Below are 26,384 nucleotides of genomic sequence, written 5' to 3' on the forward strand. Positions count from 1 at the left end.
AACGAGAATCAAATGGAGCCAGGCAAACTTCCTGAGCTGAGGAGACAAAACTGAGAGTCAGGAAAATCAACACAGCTAAAGTTGATAAGACAAAGTTCCAAAAAGCATTCCACAGAGAAATAATTCCAGAAATCTACACAGGACACCCCTGCGTATTCACCAAGAATGATGTCTGTTCCCAGCAACCAGACTGGAAAATCTCATAATTTATGGGAGATTAGATGCTCTCCTTGGTAGTGGGGAATAATTACCCCTAGACTGAGGGCACTTCTCCACCTACTTAATCAATCGTAAAAGCAAAACTTGAAAAAACAAACTATTTCCAAAAAAATTAACTCTATATCAAAACAAAGTTCAAAAATATTCATAAAAAATATATATATTAAGGATCCAACAAGGTAAAATTCACAGTATCAGGCACCCAAAGCCTAGAATACAAAGAAGCAGGAAAAAAAAAAATCTATAATAAGGAGAACAATCAATTGAAAGTAATCCAGAATTAACAGATATTAGAATTACCAAAAAAGAACATTAAAGTTATTATAACAGTATTCTGTATGTTCCAAAGTTGAGATATGGAGGATACAAAAAAGTTGAACTTCTAGTGATTAAACTGCAATGTCTGAGGTAAAAAATGGAATGGATTTGATTAACAGATTGAACAGGACAAAAGAAAAGATGAATGCATCTGAAAATATAGAAAGAAGCTAACAAAAATAAAAATAAAAGATAAAGATAAAAAGACCTCCCAAAATTTAAAAAACATCACTTAGCTATGCTTCAAACAGCCTGATATGCATGTAATTAGAGGAAGGTAGAAAAATATATGAAGAAATAATGTGCAAATTTTTTTCAAACTTCGTTAAAATTATAAACCAATAGGTTCAAGAAACTCAAAATACCCGAGCTTGAGAAACATGGGGGAAAAAAAAATTACACTCAGGCACATCATAACCAAGGCAGGGTTAAAGAAAAAAATCTGAAAAGCAGCCACAGGAAAAAAAACAGATTAGGTTAGATACAAAGGAGCAAAGAAAAGGATGACAGCACATTTCTCTTTGGAAACAATGCGAGCAAGAAGATACTGGAACAACATCTTTAAAGTACTAGAATCCTATACCCAGTGAAATTATCTTTCAAAAAACAAAGGCAAAAAAAAAAAAAGGCAAAAGACATTTTCAGACATACAAAAAAATGAAAGAATCCATCACTAGCAAACTGGTGCTACAAGATATGGGTTGAAGTCATTCAGGCAGAAGGAAACTGATACCTGCTGAAAGTATGGATCTGCATATAGTAGCAAAGAGAACTAGAAATAGTAAGTAGATAGGTATAATTTTTTAATTTAAATTTCTTTTACAAAGTATTGACTGTGTAAATAAAAATAATGTGTTCAGAGGTCTATGATCTACATAAAAATAAAATGTAAAACAGGATAAAAGCTGGAAGAGAAAAAATATAAACAATTACTAGGTTCCTATGCTATGCTATGCTAAGTTAAAGACCTATACTGTAAACCATAAAACAATCAGTAAAATAACAAGATGATAACAAGCTAATAAAAAACAAGAGGTAACATGGAAACATAAAAAAATAATCAAAAGAAGGCAGAAAAGAGGAAAAGCAAAGAAAGGATAGGATAAATAGGAAACAAAAAGCAAGATGATAGACTTATCAATAATCATATCAAATTCAGATGGTCAAATATTATTGTCAGAGATTATCAGACTGGATTTAAAAAAGCAAGGACCAACAAGATCAACTGCGTACAAGAAATGGGATTTAAATAATAAGACACAAATAGTTTATTTTTACTTTTTATTTTATTTTTTTTACACCTACAGCACCTGGTCTTCCTAGGTGGTCTCCCATTCAAGTATTAACCAGCCTGATCCTTTTTACAAATAGTTTAAAAGAAAAAGGATTTTTAAAAATACCATGTTGCTACTAATTAAAAGAAACATGTGTGACTATGTTAATATCAGATAAAGTTGACTATGTTAATATCAGATAAAGTTACCAGTGAAAGAGGATATGATATAATGATAAAGGAGTCAATTTACCAGGAAGATATACAATCCTAAGTGTACCGCTAACAAAAGAATTTCAGAAACCAAGAACCAAAAACTGACAACTAACTAACTGCAAGGAGAAAGAGACAAAGCCACAATTATTCTTGGAGACTTCAACACTCCTCTCTCAGTAATAAACAGAATAAGTACAAAAAAAATCAGTAACAATGTAGAAAACCTTAACAACACTACCAATCAATTTGACCAAACTGACATTTATAGAACACTATACCCAACAACCTAATAATACACACATTTTTCAAGGGCACATGGAACATTCGCCAACACAGGCCATATTCTGGGCTATGAAAAAAAACCTTTAAAAAAGAGAAAAAGGAAATCTTAATTTCAAATGAACTGATATCGTATAAGTATTTTCTCTGATTACTACAGAATTAAACTAGAAATTACTAATACATAATCTGAAAATTCCTCCAAACTCCTATAACCCATGGACCAAAGGAAATCACAGGAAAAATGAAACACTCAACTGGGAAAACATTTTGAAAGCTTCTTAAAAAAGTAAACATTATGTTCTTAATGTCATTCAACTGTACACTTAAAAAATTAAAATGTCCAAGTTAAAAAATATATAAAATCACAATTATTTAATTTTAATTTTTAAAAGTTAAACATACACATGCCATATGATCCACTCATTACACACCTAGGTATTTACTCAAAAGAAATTAAAGACAAAGACCAAAAGTACACAAACCATAAGTGATGGAACAAAAGTTCATAAAAAGCCTGGGTGCCCAATGATACTAAAAAGCTGCTCAACTAGTCCTGAGCCGCAAAATAGTAAATGTCTTCAAGGTTTAAGCCACTATTAGCTAGGATTTCTGATGGGGGAAAAAAAATGATACCAATGTTTTTCTAAAGGAGGAAAGAAAAGAAATATCTACAAACAACTATTTTGGAGAGATACATAATTCAATTTTAGAAATGCTGATATTAAGGTAATGGCAAAATATCTGAATGGACAAAATTTCCCAGATTGGTATGACTCAAAAATAAGAGTTCCCTGGACTTAACCAATGAAACTTAGGTTATTTAAAGTTACAGATTTCTTTACTATAGCATTTTTTAAAGGTGTTATGCATTGCAGATAGCCAACAAGACACAGCATTTAGTATTTCCCAAGTATGACCACAGTACACATCCCTTCAGTACAAGATCTCTGAAAAACAAATCTGGAGATAAAGATATGAGTATAGCTGATCCTTGAAACTGAGTATGCTAGAAAGAACTCGCACCAAAATATGAAAGGATAATTCAATGAGAAGATCACCATTGTGCAACCACTAATAAAATAATGGACCTGGACAATGAAAATCAACAGCTGCTAAAATCTCTAACGTGATAGGGAACTTAATAACAAATGGATCAGGCTGACACACCTGAATCCACTGATTAATCCTAACATTAAATGAGACAAAAAGACATTCTGTGGTTCCTGCTATAATGCTACAGGAAGAATAAAACACCATTATAAAGTTTTCTTGCCAAAAAAGAAATAGAATCTAAATTTGATCAAGATTCACTATTGGTTTACAGGAAATGATGGGCAGAGGAAAAAGTTATACATCACAGAGATGCAATCCAAAAAACTCAAAATGTGAGTTACTTCAGGTAATTATAGAGAAGAAAAAGTGGGGGGCTATAAATTAAAAGAGATAAAAGATATAATAACCAAATAAAATATGAAGACCTTGTTTGGATCCTAATTCTAAATCAATCTTAAGAAACTAGGAAAATGAGAATACACACTGAATATTTGAAGACTTTAAGAAATAAGTGTGACCATTTTAGGTGTGGCAATGGTGCTGTAATTGTTCTTTGTGATAAAATATAAATGACATAACATTTATCACTTTAACCACTTTTAAGTAAACAGTTCATTGGCATTAAGTACATTCTCATTGCTGTGCAATAATCACCACCATCTGTCTCAGAACCTTTTTCAAAATCTTCCCAAACTGAAACTCTGTGCTCATTAAACAATAACTCCCAATTCTCCCCTTCCACCAGCTCCTAGCAACCATCATTCTACTTTTCGTCTCTATAAATTTAGACTAGTGTAGGTACTTCATATAAACAGAATCAAACAATACTGTTCTTTTGTGTCTGGCTTATCTCACTTAGCATATCATCTTCAAGAATCATCTATATTATAGCATATGACTGAATTTCACTTTTTTCTTTTTACTGTTTTTTGTTTTGGGTTTTTTAATCTTTTTTTATTTTTTGATTAGTCGACATAAAATATTATATTAGTTTCAGGTGTACATCATAACAACTAGACATTTATATAGCTTACAAAGTGATCACCCCAATAAGTCTAGTACCCATATAACAACATATATAGTTATTACAATATTAACTATATTCTTTATGCTGTACTCTACACCCTCTTGACTATTTTTATAATACTTAATGTATACGTGTTAGTCACTTCCACTTTTTCACCCATCCCCCCAATCCCCTTCCATCTGGCAACCATGAAAATGTTCTCTGTACCTACTAATTTGTTTCTATTTGTTTATTTTTTTTAGATTCCACGTATCGGTGAAATCATATATTTATCTTTCTCTAACTTATCTCACCTGGCATAATACCCTTTAGATCTATCCATGGTGTAGCAAATGGCAAAATTTCATTCTTTTTTATGATTGAGTATATTCTATTGTATATATGTACCACATCTTCTTTATCCATTCATCTATCCATAGACACTTAGGTTGCTTCCTTATCTTGGCTATTGTAAATAATGCTGCAATGAACATATGCACACACACATCCCTCTGAAATAGTATTTCAGGTTTCTTCAGATAAATACTTAGAAGTGGGATTGCTGGGTCATATTTTTAATTAGTTCTATTTTTAATTTTTTGAGGAAACTCCATACTGTTGTCCATAGTGGCTGCACCAATTTACAATCTAACCAACAGGGCACAGGGTTCCCTTTTCTCTATGTTCTTGCCAACACTTTTTCTTTGTTGATTTATTGATGACAGTCATCCCGACAGGTATGAGGTGATATCTCATTGTGCTTTTAATATGCATTTCCCTGATGATTAGTGTTATTTCATACATCCATTGGCCATCTGTTTCTCCTCTTTGGAGAAATGTCTATTCAGGTCTTCTGACCATTGTGTAATCATATTGTTTGTTTTGGTGTTAAATTGTATAAGTTTTTTATAAATTTTGAACATTAACCCCTTATCAGATGTATCATTGGTGGGGATTGCATTGGTGGGGATTGCATCAATAAGGATTGCATTGAATATCTTCTCCCATTCAACAGGCTGTATTTTCATTTTATTAATGGCTTCCTTCACTGTGCAAAAACTCTTTAGTCTGATGTAGCCCCATATGTTTATGTCTTTTGCTTCCCTCTTCTGAGGAGACACATCCAAAAAAACACTACTAAGAGTGATGTCAAAGAGTTTACTATTTTTTTCTAGTTTTGTGGTTTCAGGTCTTAAATTTAGGACATTTATCCATTTTTTGGTTTACTTTTGTATATTGTGTAAGAAAATTGTCTAGTTTCCTTATTTTGCACATACTTGTTCAGTTTTCCCATCACCATTTATTAAAGAGATGGTCTTTCCCCCATTGTATAGTCTTGTATTCGTAGATCAACTGACCATATAAGCGTGGGCTTATTTCTAGACCCTATTCCGTTCCATTGATGTGTGTATGTGTGTGCCATACCATACCATTTTGATAACTACAGTTTTGTAGTATAGTTTGAAATCAGGGAGAGTGATACTTCCAACTTTGTTCTTTTTTCTCAAGATTGCTTTGGATATTTGAGTTATTTTGTGGTCCCATGTAAATTTTAGGATTTGTTCTAGTTTTGTCAAAAATGCCATTGGTGTTTTTATAGGGCCTGCACTGAATCTGTACATTGCATTGGGTAGTATGGACATTTTAAAGATGTTAATTCTTCCTATCCATGAGCACATGTCCTTCTTATTTTTAACTCCTTCTATCAATTTCTTCTATGTCTTTTAGTTTTCCAACTACAGGTCTCATACCTCCGTGTGTTAAATTTATTCCTAGGTATTTTACTTTTTGATGCAATTGTAAATGATTATTTTCTTAATTTCTCTGATAGTTCGTTACTGATGTATAAAAATGCAACCAATTTATGAATGTTAATTTTGTAGCCTGCTACTTCGATAAATTTATCAGCACTAATGTTTTGGTATAGAATGTAGGGTATTCCATATATGGTATCATACCATCAGCAAATAACAACCATTTTGCTTCTTTTCCAATTTGGATACCTTTTCTTTCTTTTTCTTGTCTAATTGCTGTAGGTAGGACTTCCAATATCATTCTGAATAAAACTGGTGAAAGTAGACATTCTTGTCTTGTTTCTGACCTTAAGGAAAATGTTTTAGCTTTTCACCATTGAGTGTGATTTTAACTACGAGTTTGACACAGTGGCCTTCATGATATTAAGGTATATTCCTCTATTCCTACTTTGCTGAGAGTTTTTTTAATCATAAATGGATGCTGGATTTTGTCAAATGTTTTTCTGCATGTATTGATATATGATTATCTTTCATTTTGTTTATGTGATATATCACATTAATTGACTTGTAGATACTGAACCACTAAATCCCTCTTAATCACGGTGTATGATCTTTTTAATGTATGCTGAATTTGGTTTGCTAATATTTTGTTGAGGATTTTTGCACCAATATTCATCATGGATATCAGCCTATAGTTTTCTTTTTTTTGTAATGTCATTGTATGGTTCTGGTATCAGGGTAATGCTAACCACATAAAAAGAATTAGGGAGCCTTCCCTCTTCTTGATTTTTTGAAATAGTTTGAGAAGAGTACATGTTAATTCTTCTTTGAATGTTTGGTAAAATTCACCTGTGAAGCCATTTTGTCCAAGACTTTTGTTTGTTGGGAGTTTTTTGATTACTGATTCAATTTCATTAGTAGTTGTCAGTCTATTCAGATTTTGTTTCTTCTTGATTCGGTCTTGGAAGATTTATGTTTCTAGGAATTTATGCATTTCTTCAGGGTTGTCCAATTTTTTGGCATATAATTGTTCATAGCATTTTCTTATAATCTTCTGTATTTCTTGGTGTCAGTTGTGAATTCTCTTTCATTCTAATTTTATTTATTTGGGTCTTCTCTTTCTTGATGAGTTTGGTTAAAAGTTTATCAATTTGTTTATCTTTCCAAAAAACCAGTTCTTGTTTTCATTGATCTTTTGTATTGTTTAGACTCTATTTCATTTATTTCCGCTCTGATCTTTATTATTTCCTTCCATCTACTCACTTTGGGCTTTGTTTGTTCTTTTCCCAGTTTCTTTAGGTGTAAAGATAGACTGTTTGAGACTTTTCTTGTTTCTTGAGGTAGGCCTGTAATGCAGTGAGTTTCTCTCTTTCTACTGCTTTGACTGTTTCCCATAGACTTTTGGGGTCATTGTATTTTCATTTTTATTTGGCTCAAGGTATTTTATCACTTCTGCTTTGATCTTATTGTCAACTCATTCATTGTTTAGTAGCATGTTATTTAACCTCCATGTGCTTGTGTGTTTTTCAGTTTTCTTCTTGTAATAGATCTCTAGTTTCATATATTGTGATCAGATAAGATGCCTGATGTCATTTCAACCTTCTTAAATTTACAGAAACTTGTTTTGTGGCATACCATGGTCTACCCAGGAGAATGTTCCATACACGCTTAAAAAATATGTACATGCTGGTGCTTTGGGGTGAAATGCTCTAAAAATATCAATTAAATCTATTTGGTCCGATGTGTCATTTAAGGCTGCTATTTCCATGTTGATTTTCTATCTGGATGATCTATCCATTGATGTCAGTGGGTGTTAAAGTCCTCTAATATTACTCTATTACTGTCAATCCCTCCCTTTATGTCCATCAATATTTCCTTTATGTATTCAGGTGTTCCTATACTTGGTACAGAAATGTTTACAATCCTATTGTTGAATTGAATCCTTTATCATTATGAAATGTCCTTCTTTATCTCTTGTTATACAGCCTTTGTTTTAAAGTCTATTTTTCTGATTTAAGTATTGCTACACAAGTTTTTTTGTTTTTATTTCCATGAAATATCTATCTCCATACCTTTACTTTTAGTCTGTGTATGACTTTCAACTGGAAGTGGATCTCTTGAAGGTAGTATATGTTTGGGTCTTGTTTTCTTCCCTATTCAGCCATCTTACATCTTTTGATCGGAGCATTTAGTCCATTTCACTTAAAGTAATTATTGACAGGTATGTAGTTATACCATTTTTGTACTCCTATTTTTTAGCCTTTTTTTTCCTCTTCTACATCTTCTTAAAGAAGTCCCTCTAACAATTCTTATAATGCTGGTTTGGTGGTGATAAACTCCTTGAGTATTTTCTTGTCTGGGAAGCTCTTTATCTGTCCTTCAATTCTGAATGATAGGCTTGCTGAGTAATCTTGGTTATAAGTCTTTACTTTTCATCACTTTGAATATTTCCTGCCAAACACTTTTGTCCTGCAAAGTTTCTATTTAGAAATAACCTGACAGTGTTTTGGGAGCTCTCTGGTAGGTAACTGCTTCTCCCTTGCTGCTTTTAAGATTCTCTCCTTGTCTTTAACTTTGGCATTTTAATTATGATATGTCTTAATGTGAGCCTCTTTGGGTTCATTTTGTTTGGGACTCTTTGCACTTCTTTGACTTGTATATCTATTTTCTTTGCCAGGTTAGAGAAGTTTTTTCCATCATTATTTCTTCAAATAGGATTTTAATCCCTTCCTCTCTCTCTTCTCTTTCTGGTACCCCTATGATGCAATGTTGGTACGCTTAATGTTGTCCCAGATGTCCTTTAAACTATCCTCATTTTTTTAATTCTTTTTTTCTTTTTGCTGTTCTAATTGAGTGTTTTCCACTACCTTGTCTTCCAAACTGCTGATTCAGTCCTCTGCTTCATCTAATCTGTTGATACCCTCTAATGCAGTGGTCTCCAACCTTTCTGGAACCAGTGTTCCTACAAGAATCTAATGCCTGATGATCTGAGGTGGAGCTGAGGCAGTGAAGTAAGAGCTGGGGAGTGGCTGCAAATATAGATGAAACTTGGATCGCTTACCTACCATTTACCTCCTGCTGTGCAGCCCAGTTCCTAACAGGCCACAGAAGATACTGGTCTACAGCCGGGGTTGGGGATCCCTGCTCTAATGTATTCTTTATTTCAGTTATTGTACTCTTCATTTCTTACTGGTTCTCTTTTATTTTTTCTAGCTCCACTTTTTATGTTTCCTATCTCGTTACTAACGTTCTCATTGAGTTCATCTATTCTTTCCCTAAGTTCATTGAGCACCCTTATAACCAGTGATTTGAACTCTGTATCTGGACGGTTGCTTGTCTCCATTTTTTTAGTTTTTTTTTTTTGTTTTTTCTAGGGTTTTGTCCTGTCCTTTATTTGGGACATGTCTGTCTACTCATTTTAGCCACCCCTCTGTTTCTATGGATTAGGCAGATAAGCTATGTTTCTCAGTCTTGGAAGAGTGTCCTGTGAGACCCAGTGGCACAGTCTCCCTTTTCATCTGAGTTGAGTACTCCAGATTTGTCCCTTGTGTAGGTTGTGTGTGCGCCCTTTTGTTAGAGTTGAGCCTTGGCTGCTGTTGGCACATAAATGGGAGGGGCTGACCTTCAGGCTAATTAGCTTTAACTACAGTGGAGGAGCTGTTAATGTGCAGGAGCTGACCCTACAGAGCAGGATTCGCTTTAGCAGGATTCTGGTGCCTGCCTAGTATGCCATTTGTGGAGATGGTTGGGTGGTGCTCTGGTGTGGTCTGAAACTAGCCCCCAGGTTCTGAGGCCTCTTGGGAGGGGGTCTGGAGCAAGCCAAGGTGAGCCACTACCTGTGTCTGGTGCACAGCAAGTGGAAAGAGCTACAAAGTGATCTAAAGATGGCTATCACTGTGCTGAGCTTGGAGGCTCCTGGGAGAGGCTAACTGCCACTCTAATGCGAGGCTTGGGGCCACTTAGCAAGAGGTACAGGGTACACCAAGGACAAATACTGCTTGTTTGGAATCTGTGAACCTTTGAGAGATTTCACGAAAGTCCATATCATGAGCCAAGACAGGCCATTTCTGTGGAAAAGCCACTGGAAGAAGGGTGACTGAGTAGGGTGGGGCAGGGTCTCAGAGAATCACCAGGGTGGAACAGTGTCACACATGTTGCTAGAGACTTAGATTTGGCACCACCTGTGCCTACTTGCAGACGGGAAAAATATTCAACAAAAGAACAATGGTGTCTGCAAGCCCTTCCAACCCCGAGCAAGCTGCTCTGACCCCTGCCCCTCAGCTCTCTCTCTGAAGCTACTCAATTCGGCTCCTCTTCATATGTCTATGGCACTTTTTGAGCTGCTGCCCAAGTGCTAGAGCTGAGGGTGAGTGAGTCTATGAGTAAGACAATGCACAGGCCCTTTAAGAGGAACACTCTTCATCACACTCAACCAGAGACCCAGCCAGAAGTTATGGGGACTCCTCTTCCCTGCACAGGTACCCTGGTCTAGGGAGTGGAGCTGGGACCTCTCACTCTTCAAGAGGTACCTCCACAATTGAGATACCTTTTCCATTTCTTAACCACCACACCATGGGTGAGGGACCTGCCTGTTCCTCATCCCCACCACTGTTACCAGTCTCAGTGTGGCTTTTTCTTTATATCCTCAGTAATAGGACTTATGTTCAGCCAGTCTTCATGTGGTTCCCAACAATGGTTGCTCTTTAATTTAGTTGTAATTTTGATGTGGTAGTGAGAGGAGGCAAGCACAGTATTTACCTACTCTACCAACTTGAATCTGGACTGAATTTCATTCCTTTCAAAGACTGAATAATATTCCATCTTATGTATATAGCACATTTTGCAAATCAATTCATTTGTCAAAGGATGTTTGCATTATATTTTAAGAGTTCACATCTCTTTACTGAGATACATACTCAAATATTTATAAATTAAATTATAAGACACCTGAGATTTGTTTCAAAATACTCCAGTATGGGAGAGAAGGGCAGTGGGGAGAGGAGTAACAGATGAAATAAAATATCACTTGTCCCTTATCGGATCAACAAAGATCAGAAATACTGACAATACCATGTATACTGGCCCCAACGTGGAGGAACACACTCTTCTGTACATTGTTGGTGGAAATGTAAATTAATTTCTTTGGATGGCTCTATGAAAGTTTTGAATGAACATTTCCTTTAACCGAGATATAACTTCTGGGAATTTATCCTCACACATACGCTCACACATAAACACAAAGTACATATAAGCATACTGACAGCAACAGTGCATATAATAGCCCAAGATAATAGCTCAAGACTAGAAACAATTGAAATGTTTATCAGTAAAGAACTGACTATATAAATTACAGTAAAATACAAAAATATGAAAATACAAGAGAAGACCATTTAATTTTAAAATAAAAATTAAAAACCATTCTATGTATACTAATAAGGCACAGGGTCCAATAAATATGTTAAGGGAGAAAAGGCAAGGTATAGAAATTCAACCAGACACTCACTGCTTCCTATTCTGGCATTGCCAAAGACCACATAACCTAAAAACGTCTCATAACAAAATATCTACAAATGCTAAGTAAATTATAACTAACATCTTTTAAATGTTTAAGCTCAAAAGAAAGTAAGGGGACTCTCTCACTGAGGAGTAAGATGGAAGAAAGAGGAACCTTTATTTTCTACTTTATCCATTTGTTTTTATATTATAATCAATACCTATTACTTTTGAAATCAAAAAAGAAATTATCTCTGAAGTACTTTCAAAAAAGATGTTATGGATTTAATAATCAACGCCTAAAAAACTAAAGCAATGTAATCTTAGCACAAATTTTCAGGTATAACAGCCACTACTTTACCCAGTTTAATTCCACATTTAATAAGCACCTACTAAGTGCAAGAGACTGTGCTGACCTGTGATTAAGAGTAAGATGAGGTTCCTATTTTTTAAGGAGCTTAGAATCTGAGGGAGAACCAGCAAGGAGGCAAATATATATAAAATAAAGGATTGAACACAAAAATGATCATCCTTTGCATCAAAATTTGAGAACTAAATGTTTAAAATTCCTATTTCTAATTAGTACCATCAGAATCCCAAACAAGTCAGACATTATTTTACATTTTCCATTACTTTTTTTTTTAGCTCATGCATCTGTAAACTATGTGTGACAATGACGGCACTTATTCATTAGTGGCAAAACTATGATGTTATATATATAATTAATATATAGTTTCCATAGCCTTTGTGATCTCACCCCACAAATGAATTCTCAGTTGTTTCTTCCTTAACTTTGTATATCTGTTAATGTCACCACATTTATTATATTAATACTACTAATCGAAAATAACTGACTCTTCCCCAAATATGTCCATAATTACAAATTTAAAAATTAAATAGTAATACAGGTTGTAACGATTCCAAGATTCTTCCCCATCTCCAATCACACCCATAACAGTCAGACGCTTGGGAAAAGGGTTAAGGCACTGCAGGATTTCCTCTTTTACTAAGAACACAGATACAGAAAAAAGTGGAATTCTTCCTTAAAAATTTACTGAACAATGAGATTTACAAACTTCTATGGCTGTTAAAATAACAAACAACCCCAAAATCAAGACATCTCCAACATTTAGCAATCTAAAAGGGTTTTCAGGAATATCAAAAACTGAGAAAAGTTAAATACATTCTGTCAATGCCAGGACAATCCAGCTTTGCCAACCAAGAACACTGATACGATTTGTTGATGATTTCCAGTTCTAAAAAGGTTCCAGAGGTGGGCTTTCCCCGACCCCAGCCAGAGGCAGCCTTTTAACCTGCACTGTTGGGTAACATCACCTGTCTCTCAAAGCAGTAAATTAGCTATGTAGCCTATAAAACTTAATCCATCCAACCCAAAGAGTTGTAAATATTTCAGAATAGTCATGTAACTACAATACTGTTTATTGTTCATTCTTGACCTTTTTGAAACTGGATATGGAAACTACTGGCACATACAGGCAATAGTTCTGTATTTCCGAAAAACAGTAAATCTTTAAATATTGTACATCAACTCATACAGGGTTGCCAAACTAGGGTAAAAAAATAAATACATGCATATGAGATGCCAGTAAAGACAAAGCTATGAAATTAGGATGTGGACCATCTACAGCCCAGCTGCCCTAAATGTGTATGAGTATCTTCAAAGAAACTTGCTGACCTATTTCCACTCCTGCACCGAAGCATCACAATTAGATATCAGATTTGTCTCTTATTCAGATCAACCTGATAATTACCACTATGTTCTAAAATGCAGGATAGAATCAATATTATTTCCCACTTTCATTATCTTTGAGGTTCTCTTAAGAGCAAAACTAGTCTAAGAAGTAAAAATGTCTAAATATCAATAAAAGAATGTTTCAACTCCTTCCCCTATGTTTTGAAGTGCCTTCTAGTTTTTAAAAATGTAGGTTTTTAAAAAGAAATAAGAAACAAAGGCCCAAATAAGAATGGCATATTTAAAAAAAAAAAGAAAAGAAAAAGACAAAACACAGTAATGGAAGTACCAATCAGAATGCTATTTGTAGAAGCAGGAGAGAGAAATGTTGAGTGGTCAAGCTCTGGATCCAGCATGCCTAACTTATTATCTGTGTAACCCTGAGCAAGTTTTTTAAAATCCTGTGCTCCATTTTCCTCTTCTGTACAATGGGAATAACAACAGTAATAATCCCAGTTGTTGAAGATTACATGAATTAAACCATTTAAAGTAGTCAATATTTGACCACTGCTTACCAAATAAATCAATAAAAATCCAAAGTTTTAATAATACTGTTGGTAAGGCTGTTAGAAAACAAAAAGTCTCATACTCTGCTTAATACTGAGTCTTATGGAGGGCAAATTAGAAACCGCACTTTTGAGAATTTATCCCATTGATATTCTTGCATAGGTGTGAAAAGACAAGTACACTAGGTTTTTCATTTCATACTAGAAACGTAATTGTCATCCCTCAAAACCCATATTAAATAAAGGCAAATTCATGACACAGGGCACCCACCATGCAGCAGTTTTGTTTTTCTAAATAGAGTACACTGATTTACTGACATCAAAAGACCTCTTATATCAGGAGAAAACGTGAGATGTGTAAAACTGTGAATGTGGTATGTTATTTTTTGCATAAAAGAGATTAAAAAATCAAAATACATTTTCATCCTTGTTGATTTTTAAACTAAGAGAAATTAACAGTGGTAGGAAAGAACTGAGCAGAAGGGGGGGCGAGATTGGAGGAAATTTTCACAAACTGTTTATGTTTTTACTTTTTATTTATTTGATTTTTTATCTATATGAGTATTTTGTCTATTCAAAAATTAATTTTTAAAAAGTATTTTTAAGTGTTGGTCTTACACTTTATGCTCTCAAATATTAGCTGCAGTTATTATTGTTGTTTATTAGTAATACTATTAGTAGTAGTAGTAACCTCAAAATACTTCCATTCTAAAGTCTTTTTCTTCTGCACAGAAGCCTCCTCTAACTCCTAGACTATTAAAGGAATTTATCATTTTCTACTCCAGTGTAAGCGGCTTAAGGGGTAGGTCAATGTCTTGTTCATTTTTAATATCCTAGGAACGTTGTTTGCACCTAGTTACAAACATTCTAGAGTAACAGTAACCTACAACTACTCCAAAGAAAGAAGTAGTCATTTCTAAAGTGATTACGCTCTACAATTATAAGAGTTAAAATCTGAAAAACTTGAATAACTGGATTTGCTAACATTCTTTCAACTACTGCCCAGCTAAAATCTCCTCTCTTTCACTAAGTTTTTTCTTTTTCTAGGACTTCCTTAGGCATGAAGATCATATCCCAAGCCAAGACACCACATCTACCAACTCTTTAACTCACTGCAACCTCTGAAATGTCTTATGTCCTAAGTCCCAACACCCCGGTACACTGCTCCTATTGAAAAAGCATTTGTTGAGTGTCCTTTTAGAAAGATGTCACATATTAGTCAGGGAATAAGGTGCCCTTTTAACTGGAGAAAAGCTAACACTTGATTCCTAATTCGCTTAGCGTTTTGTTTGTTCTTGTATGGAGGGTATTCTATAATTGACTGCTCAATAGCCCAATTCTAGATGTCATTCCAGCACACCAAATACTCCACTGACAGCTCAACAGTCACTTTTCATGCAGGCCCCTCCCCTTCCCTCCTCCTTCAACCTCCATAAGCTCAAGAGCTCCTTCCCTCGTACTGAAACACACTGACAGTTCAGAAGTCCTTTTCCTCAAGCTGTCCTCCCTCCCCTGCAGTTCCAAGACCACCTCCCGGGCTCTCATCATCCCGAGACTAAATTTGGTCCCCAATACCATCGCCCTCCGGCCAATCCAAATCACATCATCATTTCTTCCCAAAAACCAAGCTGATTTACAGCCTTTCTCAACAAGTACACAATTGACAGCTCGACACCAGATTCCCCAAGTATCCTTTCCTTCTCCCTCTCCTGCTACCCTACCCCATGCACTGGCTCTTCTCTCGCTATCACTCACTCTCCCTGGCTTCCTCGCAAATTCACAGCCCTGTTGCCTAAACAAGCTCTCCGATCTCCCCTCCTCCCCATCCCCCTTTCCACCGCTGACAGCTCAAACACCTCCAACCCCATGTGGCTGCACCCTCCCCCACTCCTCTCTCTTGACAGCTCAGAATCGGCTCCAGGGTCCCCATTCCCGGCCTCCCTAGACCCCGGCCTGGGCTGCCCGCCGTAACCCCGCCCCGTGGGAAGGCTCCACTCACCCACTCTCCCGCATCACGTTGCTGTCCCCGCAGTCACAGGCGCCCCCGGCTTGGCTGCGGAACATGTTGAAGTCGTGTCCGGTGTGATCACCCTGGTGGAAGCACTCCGCGCACAGCGACATGCAGGGGGAGATGCCGCACGTCCGGCAGCGGTAGGCCACGAAGTTGGCTGTCCAGACCAGGCCGCAGAGCGCCGCGGGGTCGTAGGCCCGCACCGCCGCGCAGAACTCATCGTAGCCGCCGCCGCCCGCCAGAAGGCACTTACACCACTCCAGGGCCTCCTCCTCTGCCGCCCCCGGACCGCCTCCGCTGCTGGCAGCCGCCGCCTCCTCGCTGTCCGCAGCCGCGGCCAGCGGCCGCTCGGCGCTCAGCACTCGCTCCAGCAGCGCCTGCAGCTCCTCAGCACCTGCCCGGTTGTCCGGGCGGCTAAGGGCTGCCTTCAGGTGCGCGGCGGTGGCCGCCTTGTCCAGGGCCAGTCCGGGAGCTGGCAGCTCGGGTTGAGGCGGCTGCGGCCCCCCGACGGCCGCCGCGGCCGCCGCCGCCGCCATGATGAGAGCTCAGAATTCGGAGAGCCCAAGGCTGGCCGCTCCTCCCGAGAGGGTGGGGGAATTGACTGCTGCGATGGCTCGGCCAGCCCAACTCTCGCGATACCCCAGAGCTGCCGCGCACCTCCGCCTGCGTCCTTGTTTCTGCACACGCCCCCTCCGGCTGCGGTGCCTGCTCAGTCTGCACACGCCCCCTCTCGCCAGGGAGGCTGCTCTGTTCCTTCCCCCCACCTCTTGGCTCTCAAAGTTAATAGCTGCTGAAGGAAGGGACTCGCCTTAAAAATATATATTTATTACGGAAAGTCTTTAATATTTTTTATATTTTAATAATTTTTTTTTACCTGGACTATAGGAATTATACGCAGCATCCTTCAGATGTATTTTAGGCGTCTACATTTCCTTTTGAGATATAAATGCCTTCTTATCAAACCCTTAATTTCGATCGAATTGCAATTACTATTGAAGCAACCTTCTAATTTCATATCCTCCCAGTTCTTAACCATCACACTATTACCCGGTTAATCATTGCGTTCAAACTCTTTAATTGAAACAAGCCAAACTGCTTAAATCTCTCAAAACTCAACCTATCTTTCTATCCTTATCTCCTGACACTGCTCCAAGTTTGCCATATGAAACAGAGCAATGGGACTGTTCACTGTTTACTGAAGATGATTTATCATTTCCTGCCTTTGGGTTTTTATTTTTCTTAGTGCCCACCCTACTCCACCCCCACGCTCACCCCACATCTCTATTCCAGCAATGTCTGCGCATGTCATTCTTCGAAAAAAATAATAATAATGACGACCCTGAACTTATTTGATGACATAACATTGCCTTTGCTATAAAGCTCATCTCTACCCCCACTGCTAATGGGTACATTTGAGGACAAAATGCGTCTTCATCATTGCTCTTAAGTGCTCAAATTTGTCTAATTATTGTAAAATGAAACAATTGCAATAAATAATGTTTGTTATATATTTATTATGGGTCCTGTTCTTCATATACGTTATTTCTTTTAATCTTCTCAAAAATCCTCTAAAGCAGAGGTCCCCAAACCCCCAAGCCACAGAGGAGTACTTGTCCATGGCCTGTTAGGAAACTGACCACACAGCAAGTGAGTGTGAGTGTGAGCGAAGCTTCATCTGCATTTGCAGCTGCTCCCCAGTGCTAGCATCACTGCCTCAGCTCCACCTCAGATCGCCAAGCATTAGATTCTCCTAGAAACACAGGTCTGTGGTGCCAAAAAAGTTGGGGACTGCTGCTCTAAAGTAAGTACTATTTTTAAAGGAAATTAAAACTTAAGGTGATGTATGTCCCAAAAAAATACACAGCTAACAATTAAATGAGTTGTAACTAAAACCCAGGTCTATTTGGTTCTAAAGCCCTGCTCTTTCTACCCCACCAGTGCTTTGCAAACTTGCCTGATCCTGAGAATCACCTGAAGCTCTACTCACAAAAACAGACCCCCAGGCCCCATCTTAGATCTAAGGAATCAAATCTCCAGAAGTTATACTGCCCTATCAAGCAAAATCTGAATCGTGGAAGAGATTATCAATGATCCTTCAAAGAACTAAAAATCTAAATTTAAATTTAAATTCCCATAACTAACTTCCAGAATTATAAATGAATTGTACATAATTAGAATAGACTATATCACATGTCCTGACCCCCTACATTAATAAAGCATTTCACAATCATCATTTAACAATGATAAATAATTCAAAAGTTGCTCCATAATTCTCTTAATGAATTACCAAATTATAAGCCAAATAAAATCTAGGAACATTTCAAACTAAGGTAGAATTGGTGTGCATTCAATAATCAGTGTCTATGGGTTAAGGCAGTTGGGGAAGAGTACTGGTATTTCTCCAAGACTACTTTCCTGTAAAGAATAACAAAGATGCCTGCTCTTCTTGACCATGATGATGCATGCTGGAAATTCAGCTTTTTCAGCATCTCCACGCACTCCTAAATTTCTACAAATTTCTACAAAATTCCACTATTGACAAATGCCTCTTTTATTATATAACAACAACAACAGTAACAACAACAAAAAACGTTTAAATACCTTTCCCTATCTTAGTTACATAGACATTGCAGTACATGTACAGAAACCAGGACATTTGCCAGGTTTCCCACCTATTCTGATCATGATGATATCAGACCTGTTCAATATCAGAGAACTATTAAAATAATTGGTAATAACGACAATACAAAAAAATCAATCAAACATGGGCAAAACATGTGAATAGACATTTCACCAAAGAAGATATGTAAGTGGCCATTAAATAATGCAAATTAAAACTATGAGATACCACTATATACATCCCCTAGAAAGGCAATAATCAAAAAGATAGACAATAATAAATGTTGGCAAGGATATGGAGAAATAAGAACCCTCATATTTCACTAATGGGAATGTTAAATAGTTTGGGAAAAGTTTGGCAGTTACTTAAAAAGTTAAACATAAAGTGAACGTAGAGCCCTTCATTTCCACACGAGGCAACTACCCAAGAGAATTTATAATGTATATCCACACAAACACTTTTAGGTAAATATTTGTAGCAATATTATTCATAATGGCAAAAAAAACTTCACATCCAAAGGTCTATCGATTCATAAGTAGATTAACAAAATGTGGCATATTCATATAATGGTATACTATTTAAAATAAATAGAAATAAATTATTGATACACACTACAACATGAACTTCAAAAATGTTGTCAATAAAAAAAGTCAGACACCGAAAAAATGCAGGTTATGGGATTCCATTTACATGAACTGTCCAGAAAAGGCAGATCAATAGAGACAGAAAGTAGATTATCAAAAGAGTATTCCACTTGAGGTAAAAACATAAGTAACTGCAAATAGGCACAAATGATCTGTTTAGGATTATAGAAATGCTTTAAATTTGGATTATGGTGATGGTTGCACAACTATGTAAATTTATTTAAAATCATTGAATTCTACACTAAAAACAAGTGGATTTTATGGTATGAAATTATACCTCAAGAAAACAGTTAATAATAATTAGAAGTAGTACTTCTTGTTTGAGATTAATAAAATAATCAAGTTTCTATCTTGGTAAAAACTATTTTACTGCTTTATCTTTCAAAGTCAATATGACAGACTCTCAAATTTTTGGTTCTTTTAGAGTGTCTGGGGCTGCTATCATTTGAATCCAGGAAGTCTGACATTTTTCTCTTTCAATGTATTAGTGTAATATAAAAATTCTGTTCCTAAATTACCTCTTAAATCGCTGTGTTGTATCATGGGGAATTCCTACAAGGATCATATTTCCATGAGGGAAAGCCAAACTGAAATTCAGCTGAAAACTCTGCACTCCCTTAAATGTTATACTTTACAAGATTACATTTAAGCATGCTACTGTTACTCTACTGAAGACATTAAATAAATAATGTACATACTGTGGTCACATAAAGCTACAAAATAGTATCTAAAAAACTATGTGTTTTTATGTATTCCGTATTAATTAACATGAAGAAGAATCTTGTGATATTTCTAAATTGGCTTTTCAAATTAAAATAAACCACGCAGATGAGGTAAAAGCTATAAACAAATGATAGATAACATCATTGCTTCCAAAATTAAAATAGACACCCTTAACAGAGAACTTATACATTAATGTAAATACTTCAAAATTGTTTTTATATTTATCAAGACTTTCTTGGTTGCAAGAGATAAAAACCCAACTTGATCTAGCTTAAACCAAATCAACCATATTAGATCATATAAAGCATGGAAGGAAGGGAGAGATGAACCTGGATGCATCTCCATCTTTGCGCTCAGTGAGCATCAGCTCTATTGCCTCTGATAGCTTCTGTGCAAGGGCCTCTCTCAACCCCAGTTCTAGAACATATTTCCACAACTTCACAACAGAGGAAAAAGTGTCTCTTCTCTGCCAGGGCCACTCAAAACACTGGAGAAGAACTGTGACCCAACTTGTGCCCATGCCACCCATATTACCAGAAGGCAGAGGAGGCCATACGTGCTGGGAACATAAAAATACAAGTTGCATACAACATTATTGACTTCTATGTTTTTTCCTAGCCTCCAAAATATACACCAGACCTTTACTATGTACAGTAAATTCACCAGTTCTAATAACAAATGTTGAAATTCACACTATAAGAAACATGTGCCTACTACTCACAAAGAATTCTTCCAAGTGATCACATTTAAGATTCACAACAACCCTGAGAGGTACTTACCATTATCCCCATTTCACAAGTAGCAGTGCTACCCTTCATCTCACAGCCTTCAAAACATGAACAAACCCAGAAAGAAAAATCATTCACTGTTCCTGCATGTGCCCATCTTTCTCCTTTATCCCTTCTTTCCCTCCCTTCCTTTCTTTCCTTCCTATCTTAGTAACTACCTTGCAACTATACTTACTGCCAGTCTCTTATTTGTTTAATATTGAAGCAAAAACATTTTTAGTAATTTTCTCGATTCATGGTTTAGAAATATTGGGGGGGGGGGGAGGTGAGGAGTATGACAGTGCATTAAGGGTTTGACTTACATTAGGTCCTCCACAAGAGCAACTTTTCCAAGGCTATAAATGCTTAACAACCCTCTTCTTCTTCCTCTTCCTCTTCTTCTTACTCGTCCTCTTCTTTTTCTTCTTCTTCCTCCTCTTCTTCTTTCTCCTCCTCCTCCTCTTCCTTCTTCTTCTTCTTTCTTTTTTTTTTTTTTTTACCTAAGGAAAGTTTCCTTCTCTGAATCTCTACTAAAGACCAGATTTCCATCTACTGTCTTATCCTTGCAGCAAATTAGTTAAACAAATGTTCGTAGATATTTCATATAAGTGCAATCATACAATAGCTGTCATTTTGTGTCTGGCTTTTCTCATTTAACATAATGTTTAAAGGTTCACTCATGTTGTAGCATGTACCCTAATTTCATTCCTTCTTATGGCTGAATAGTATTACATTGTATGTATAAGCCACATTTTGTTTATCCATTCATTTATTGATATACACATGGGTTGTTTCTACCTTTTGGATATTGTGAATAAATATTGGTGTAGAAGGACCTGTTTGAGTCCCTGTTTTCAGTTGTTTGGGGTATATGTCTAGAAGTAAAATTGTTGGATCATATGCATAACACTATGTTTAACTTTATGAAAAATCACCAAATTGCTTTCCACAGAGGCTGCAATATTTTACATTCCCACCAGCAACGCACAAGAGATCCAGTTCCTCCACATTCTTGCCAACATTTATTTCCCATTTTATTGTTAATAGCGATCCTAATGGGTATAAGCTTTCTGTGGTTTTAATTTATATATCCCTAGTGACTAATGATGTTGAGCATTTTTTCATGTGCATATTAGTCATTTATATATATATTATTTTGAGTAATGTCTACTCAAGTCCTTTCCGATTTTCAAATTGGCTTCTTTGTCTTTTTGTTATTGAGTTATAGTATTCTTTACATATTCTGGATATTAAGCACACAATTTTACTTGAAACTATGACTGGCAGGCAAACTATGGTTATTCAGACTTGGTATTTGGCAGCTATTTTCTGATAAATGGATGAAATAAGCCTGTCGTTTCATGGAAAACACCTGGATTTTTTTGCCAATTAAAAAATTTAATGTTTCTAGCAAAAATAATATTTTGGAAAATTTATATATGCCACTGTGAGTCTGACAGTCTTTCCAATAATTAAAGACTTTTCTAGGGAGATCGGTGGTGATATTAATAAATGTGATTTTCTGATATTGTATAATAAAACATTTCAGAAGACTTGGATAACTCAATGAACCAATATTTTCCAAATGATTAATGTATAATGTTACAAAATCATGTATGAGTAAAAATAAATCTATTCAAATTGAAGGTAGACTAATGGATTGTGATTTAACAGTATGAAAAGTTCATTGGTATGGCTGAAGATTCCACATTGCAATTAAACTTCAAGAAATTACCTCTTTCAACTTGTGCTGTCTTAACAAAGAACAATATCCACAATTATCAGAATAGACAACGAAAATACTCCTTGCTTCTCTAATACGTGTGTCAGGCTGGATTTTCTTCAAATACTTCAACCAAAACAACATATCACAACAAATTGAATGCAAAAGCAGATATAAGATTTGAGCTTTCTTCTATTAAGCCAGACATTAAAGAGACTCCACTAATGTTTTTTTTTTGTTGTTATGGATGAATTTTTAAAAATTTCTTAATGTTAGTTTTCAGTAATGTAAATATATCATTAGATATAATCTACACGAACAAAAAATTTTTGAAGTCCTTAATAATTTTAAAGAGTATATAGCTACCTTGAAACCAAAAAGTTTGAAAACTGTAAAATTAATGTATGACTGGTTTGTTATTATTATTACACTTTTTTTATAAAATCAAATTTATTAAGGTATAATTTACATACAGAAAAATTTATTCCTTTTAGGCACATTCTATAAATTTTGGCAAATGCATAGCCATAAAATCACCATAGTCCATCATCCCTAAAGTTGTCGTCATAACCCTTTATAGTCAGTCCGTCCCCCAACACAGTCCCTGGCATCCACTGATTTGTATTCACTTCTGATAGTTTTGCTTTTTCAGAGTATCATATAAGTAAAATTATGCTATATGTAGCTTTTTGAGTTTGGTTTATTTTACTTAACAAAACTAGCTATTAATATTCATCCCAGTTGTTGCATTTATCATTTTTTTTTCACTGCTGAGTAGTATTCTATGGTATATATAGATGTACCAAAATATATCTATTCACCGGTCAGTGGACATTTGGGGTATTTACAGTTTTGCTGATTTTGAATAAAGCTGTTATAAACATCTGTATATAGATTTCTATGTGACATGTCTTCATTTTTCTTGGGTAAATACCTATGAGTGAGATTGTCGAGTCACATGATTAATGTAAGTTTAACTTTATAAGAAACTGCCAAACATTTCTCCAAGGAGGCTAAGTCACTTTGTACTCCCACAAGCAAAGTGTGAGAATTCCACATGCCTACATCCTCTCCAGGGCTTGGTATGTGTCTTTTTTCTCCTAATTATTTTGGACACTTTAATAGATGCTAGTGGTTTTTACTAAACTTTTCAAATGTTTATCTTTCGTTTCCTCCAGTAAACTGTTAACTATGTACAGAAAGGGATTCACATCTTATGCAATTCCCACTTACCATTAGAACAGTGTCTGTTACATGGAACTAATAGCAAATAATCCATCAACTGAAGCCTAAGTAAACAGGTCTCCTGGTGATGTGGGGAAAGCACTTGCCTATAAGTCTTGTGCTATCCACCGAAATCACTCTTTAACCCTCTTTATCATGTTTTGTACAAATCAATTTTGAATCTATATATGTTTTAAAGAGTTGGCAATTGAAAGTAGCTCTCCTCTACATCTTAAGTTCTTACCACCATATGGAGATTTCAATATCCATGTGAATAGTCCTTCAGACATTGATCTTCTACCTCTGCTCCACCACAGCCACCTAATTTCATGGCCTCAACCTCAGCCTTATCATCTCTTACAACTAATCCATATACTAATATATTTTTTACCCATTTTTACATTTCAGTGACTTTAAGCATCGAAACGATTTTAGGTAAATTTTAAAAGACATGCAAACATCAACAAAATTTAGTTTTAAAACATTTCCACCATCTTTCGAAAGACCCATTGTGCTGTTTGTAGTCAATCATTGCTCCCACCTCTAGCCACAAGTAGTTTATACAAATCTTCAACTTCAATAGTCCATTACTTGAACTCCTTAAACCTATTATTAACATCATCAAGTCCTCACCCTTCTAATATTGTTCCCCTCAGTCTTATTCCCTTCCTTTTCACTTCTTTCTCTAACTAGCCACAGATTTCCTGGTCCATTACCATAACCATCCTCTTACCAATACCACCCATTGTCTTATCTCTCATGCTTCCATTGTAGCCCTCTATCAAAACAACTATCCTGAATCTATTCAACTGTCAGGACTTCCCTGCCCCTGCCTCAATATTTCGAGGAGAAAAAATATATAACTTTGCAAAATGGTGCATAGAATTACTGCTTTTGAAGAAACTTCCTCAACCTGATAAAAGGGCATCTGTGAAAAACCCACAGCTAACACCACGCTTATCAATAAAAGACTGAAAAGCTTTCCCTCTAAGATCAGGAATAAGATAAGGATGCTTATTTTCGCCACTGCTATTAAAGACTGTACTAGAGGTTCTATCCAGAGCAATTAGGCAAGGGGGAAAAAAAAGACATTCAGATTAAAAAGAAAGAAGTAAACTTTTTATTTGCAGATAACAAGACATTACGTATAGAAAATAAGAAGAAGTCCATACACAAAATTAGAGCTAATAATTCAGAAAAGTTACAGGACACAAGATCAATAACAAAAATCAGTTGTATTTCTTTACACTAGCAATGAACAATCCAAAAATAAAATTAAGAAAACAATTCAATTTACAATAGCATCAAAAAGAATAAAGTACTTGGTAACAAATTTAATAAAAGTATAAAACTTATACTCTAAACACATAAAACACTGTTGAAAATTAAAGAAAATTTAAATAAATTGAAAGGTATTCCATGTTCATAGATTGGAAGACTTATTATGATGGCAATACTCCCAAATTGACCTATAGATTCATCACAACCCCTATGAAAATTCCAACTGCAAAAATTTGCCAACTGATTTTAAAATTCATACAGAAATGCAAGTCACCCAGAGTCCAAATAACCTTAAAAAGGAAGAATGAAGTTGAAGGACTCACATCTCCCATTTCAAAGCTCTCTACAAAGCTATAACTATCAAGACAGTGTGGTATTGGCATAAGGAGAGACATATAGCAGCCTCAGACACCACTCTTTCTATTTCCTCATCCATCCACTCCTTTTTCTTCCTTTAATAATGAAAAGGGTCCATTCCCTAGATTAAAGGCAATCCTTTCGCTTAAACACTGCATTCTTCTCAGGATCCTAACTCCAACAATATCCTCTTGTATTTTGAACTCCTACCTTTCTATTAGTTTTAATATGTCTATATTTAAGTATGTTTGTTGTGGTGCGATCAAATTTGAGACCCACGAAGCCAATCGAGATTAATTATGAGCCTTTATTAGCCGGCCACTGACTGACTCTTCCCACAAAAGAATCAGCCTCGAGCCTCTAGAAGGAATAGCTTAAAAAGCCCCAAAACCCCCTCTAGCAAGCAAGCAGGTTTACAGAAGCAGAGGCTGCTCATTAACATATCTTTACACAGGATAACTACACCCTTAATATTAGCATATCTTTGCACAGAATATCTCCTAGAACTACACCCTGTTTAACATTAAATGGAAGCAGAAGTTGGCCATTTGAAAATTTTCCACCCTTAACATGTTCACATCTATCATTAAAACAGACGAACGAACAAACAAAAAACTTCTCAGTAGTACCAAGTATCAACCATTCTCACTCCTCTTTTCATAGTCACGTTTCTTAAGAATCGTTTGCATTTACTCTTTCTACTAAGCTTCCATAGTGTTCAAAATCCACAACTTGGTTTCCACGCCGGTATGAAAGCCTGAACTTTTTCTAGCATTTAAGACCACTACCTATTCCTTCATTAAACTTTTTCTTCTTTGAACTTCTCTGACTTCACCACCTGTAGAGTTGAGGTGACACAGGTGACCTATTAAAAGGGAAACAGTTGTAACAAAGTAGGGCATCCTAATGGCCCCGGAGGCAAAGGCGAATGGCGATTGCTACTTTCTGAGAGGAGAGTTGAGAGACAGGAGGCAGAAAGGGCCAGCTGGCATTAAAGTGACTGTGACTTTCGCCCTCACTTTAACCTTCTCTTCTCCAATGTTATCAACCTTTTGTCCCCTATACTGTGAAAGTCTGCTGGTACTCAAGGATAAGCTAGAAGGTAATGACCAAGTAACACACCGGCTGGGGCCAGACCTAGGGCTGCGAGAAAGGCGGGCT

The 26,384-nt window shown here is 36.1% G+C and overlaps 1 protein-coding gene across 10 annotated transcripts in view; it reads right to left on the reverse strand.

Moving 5' to 3' along the window:
- Positions 1–16,441, reverse strand: part of UBR3 (ubiquitin protein ligase E3 component n-recognin 3) — a 188,360-nt gene extending 171,919 nt beyond the window's left edge. For 8 of the 10 annotated variants that reach the window (XM_016165377.2, XM_016165383.2, XM_016165382.2 and 5 more), the window contains exon 1: positions 15,873–16,420. In XM_016165377.2, the coding sequence (XP_016020863.1) occupies positions 15,873–16,420 (548 nt within the window). Of the gene's footprint in view, positions 1–15,872 lie in introns of all 10 variants that reach the window. The other 2 variants (XM_016165386.2, XM_016165376.2) reach the window with 1 other exon arrangement.
- Between the last annotated feature and the right edge of the window lie 9,943 nt (positions 16,442–26,384).

Source organism: Rousettus aegyptiacus, unplaced genomic scaffold (assembly GCF_014176215.1).
Source record: "Rousettus aegyptiacus isolate mRouAeg1 unplaced genomic scaffold, mRouAeg1.p scaffold_m13_p_2, whole genome shotgun sequence".
NCBI classification, from domain to species: Eukaryota; Metazoa; Chordata; class Mammalia; order Chiroptera; family Pteropodidae; genus Rousettus; species Rousettus aegyptiacus.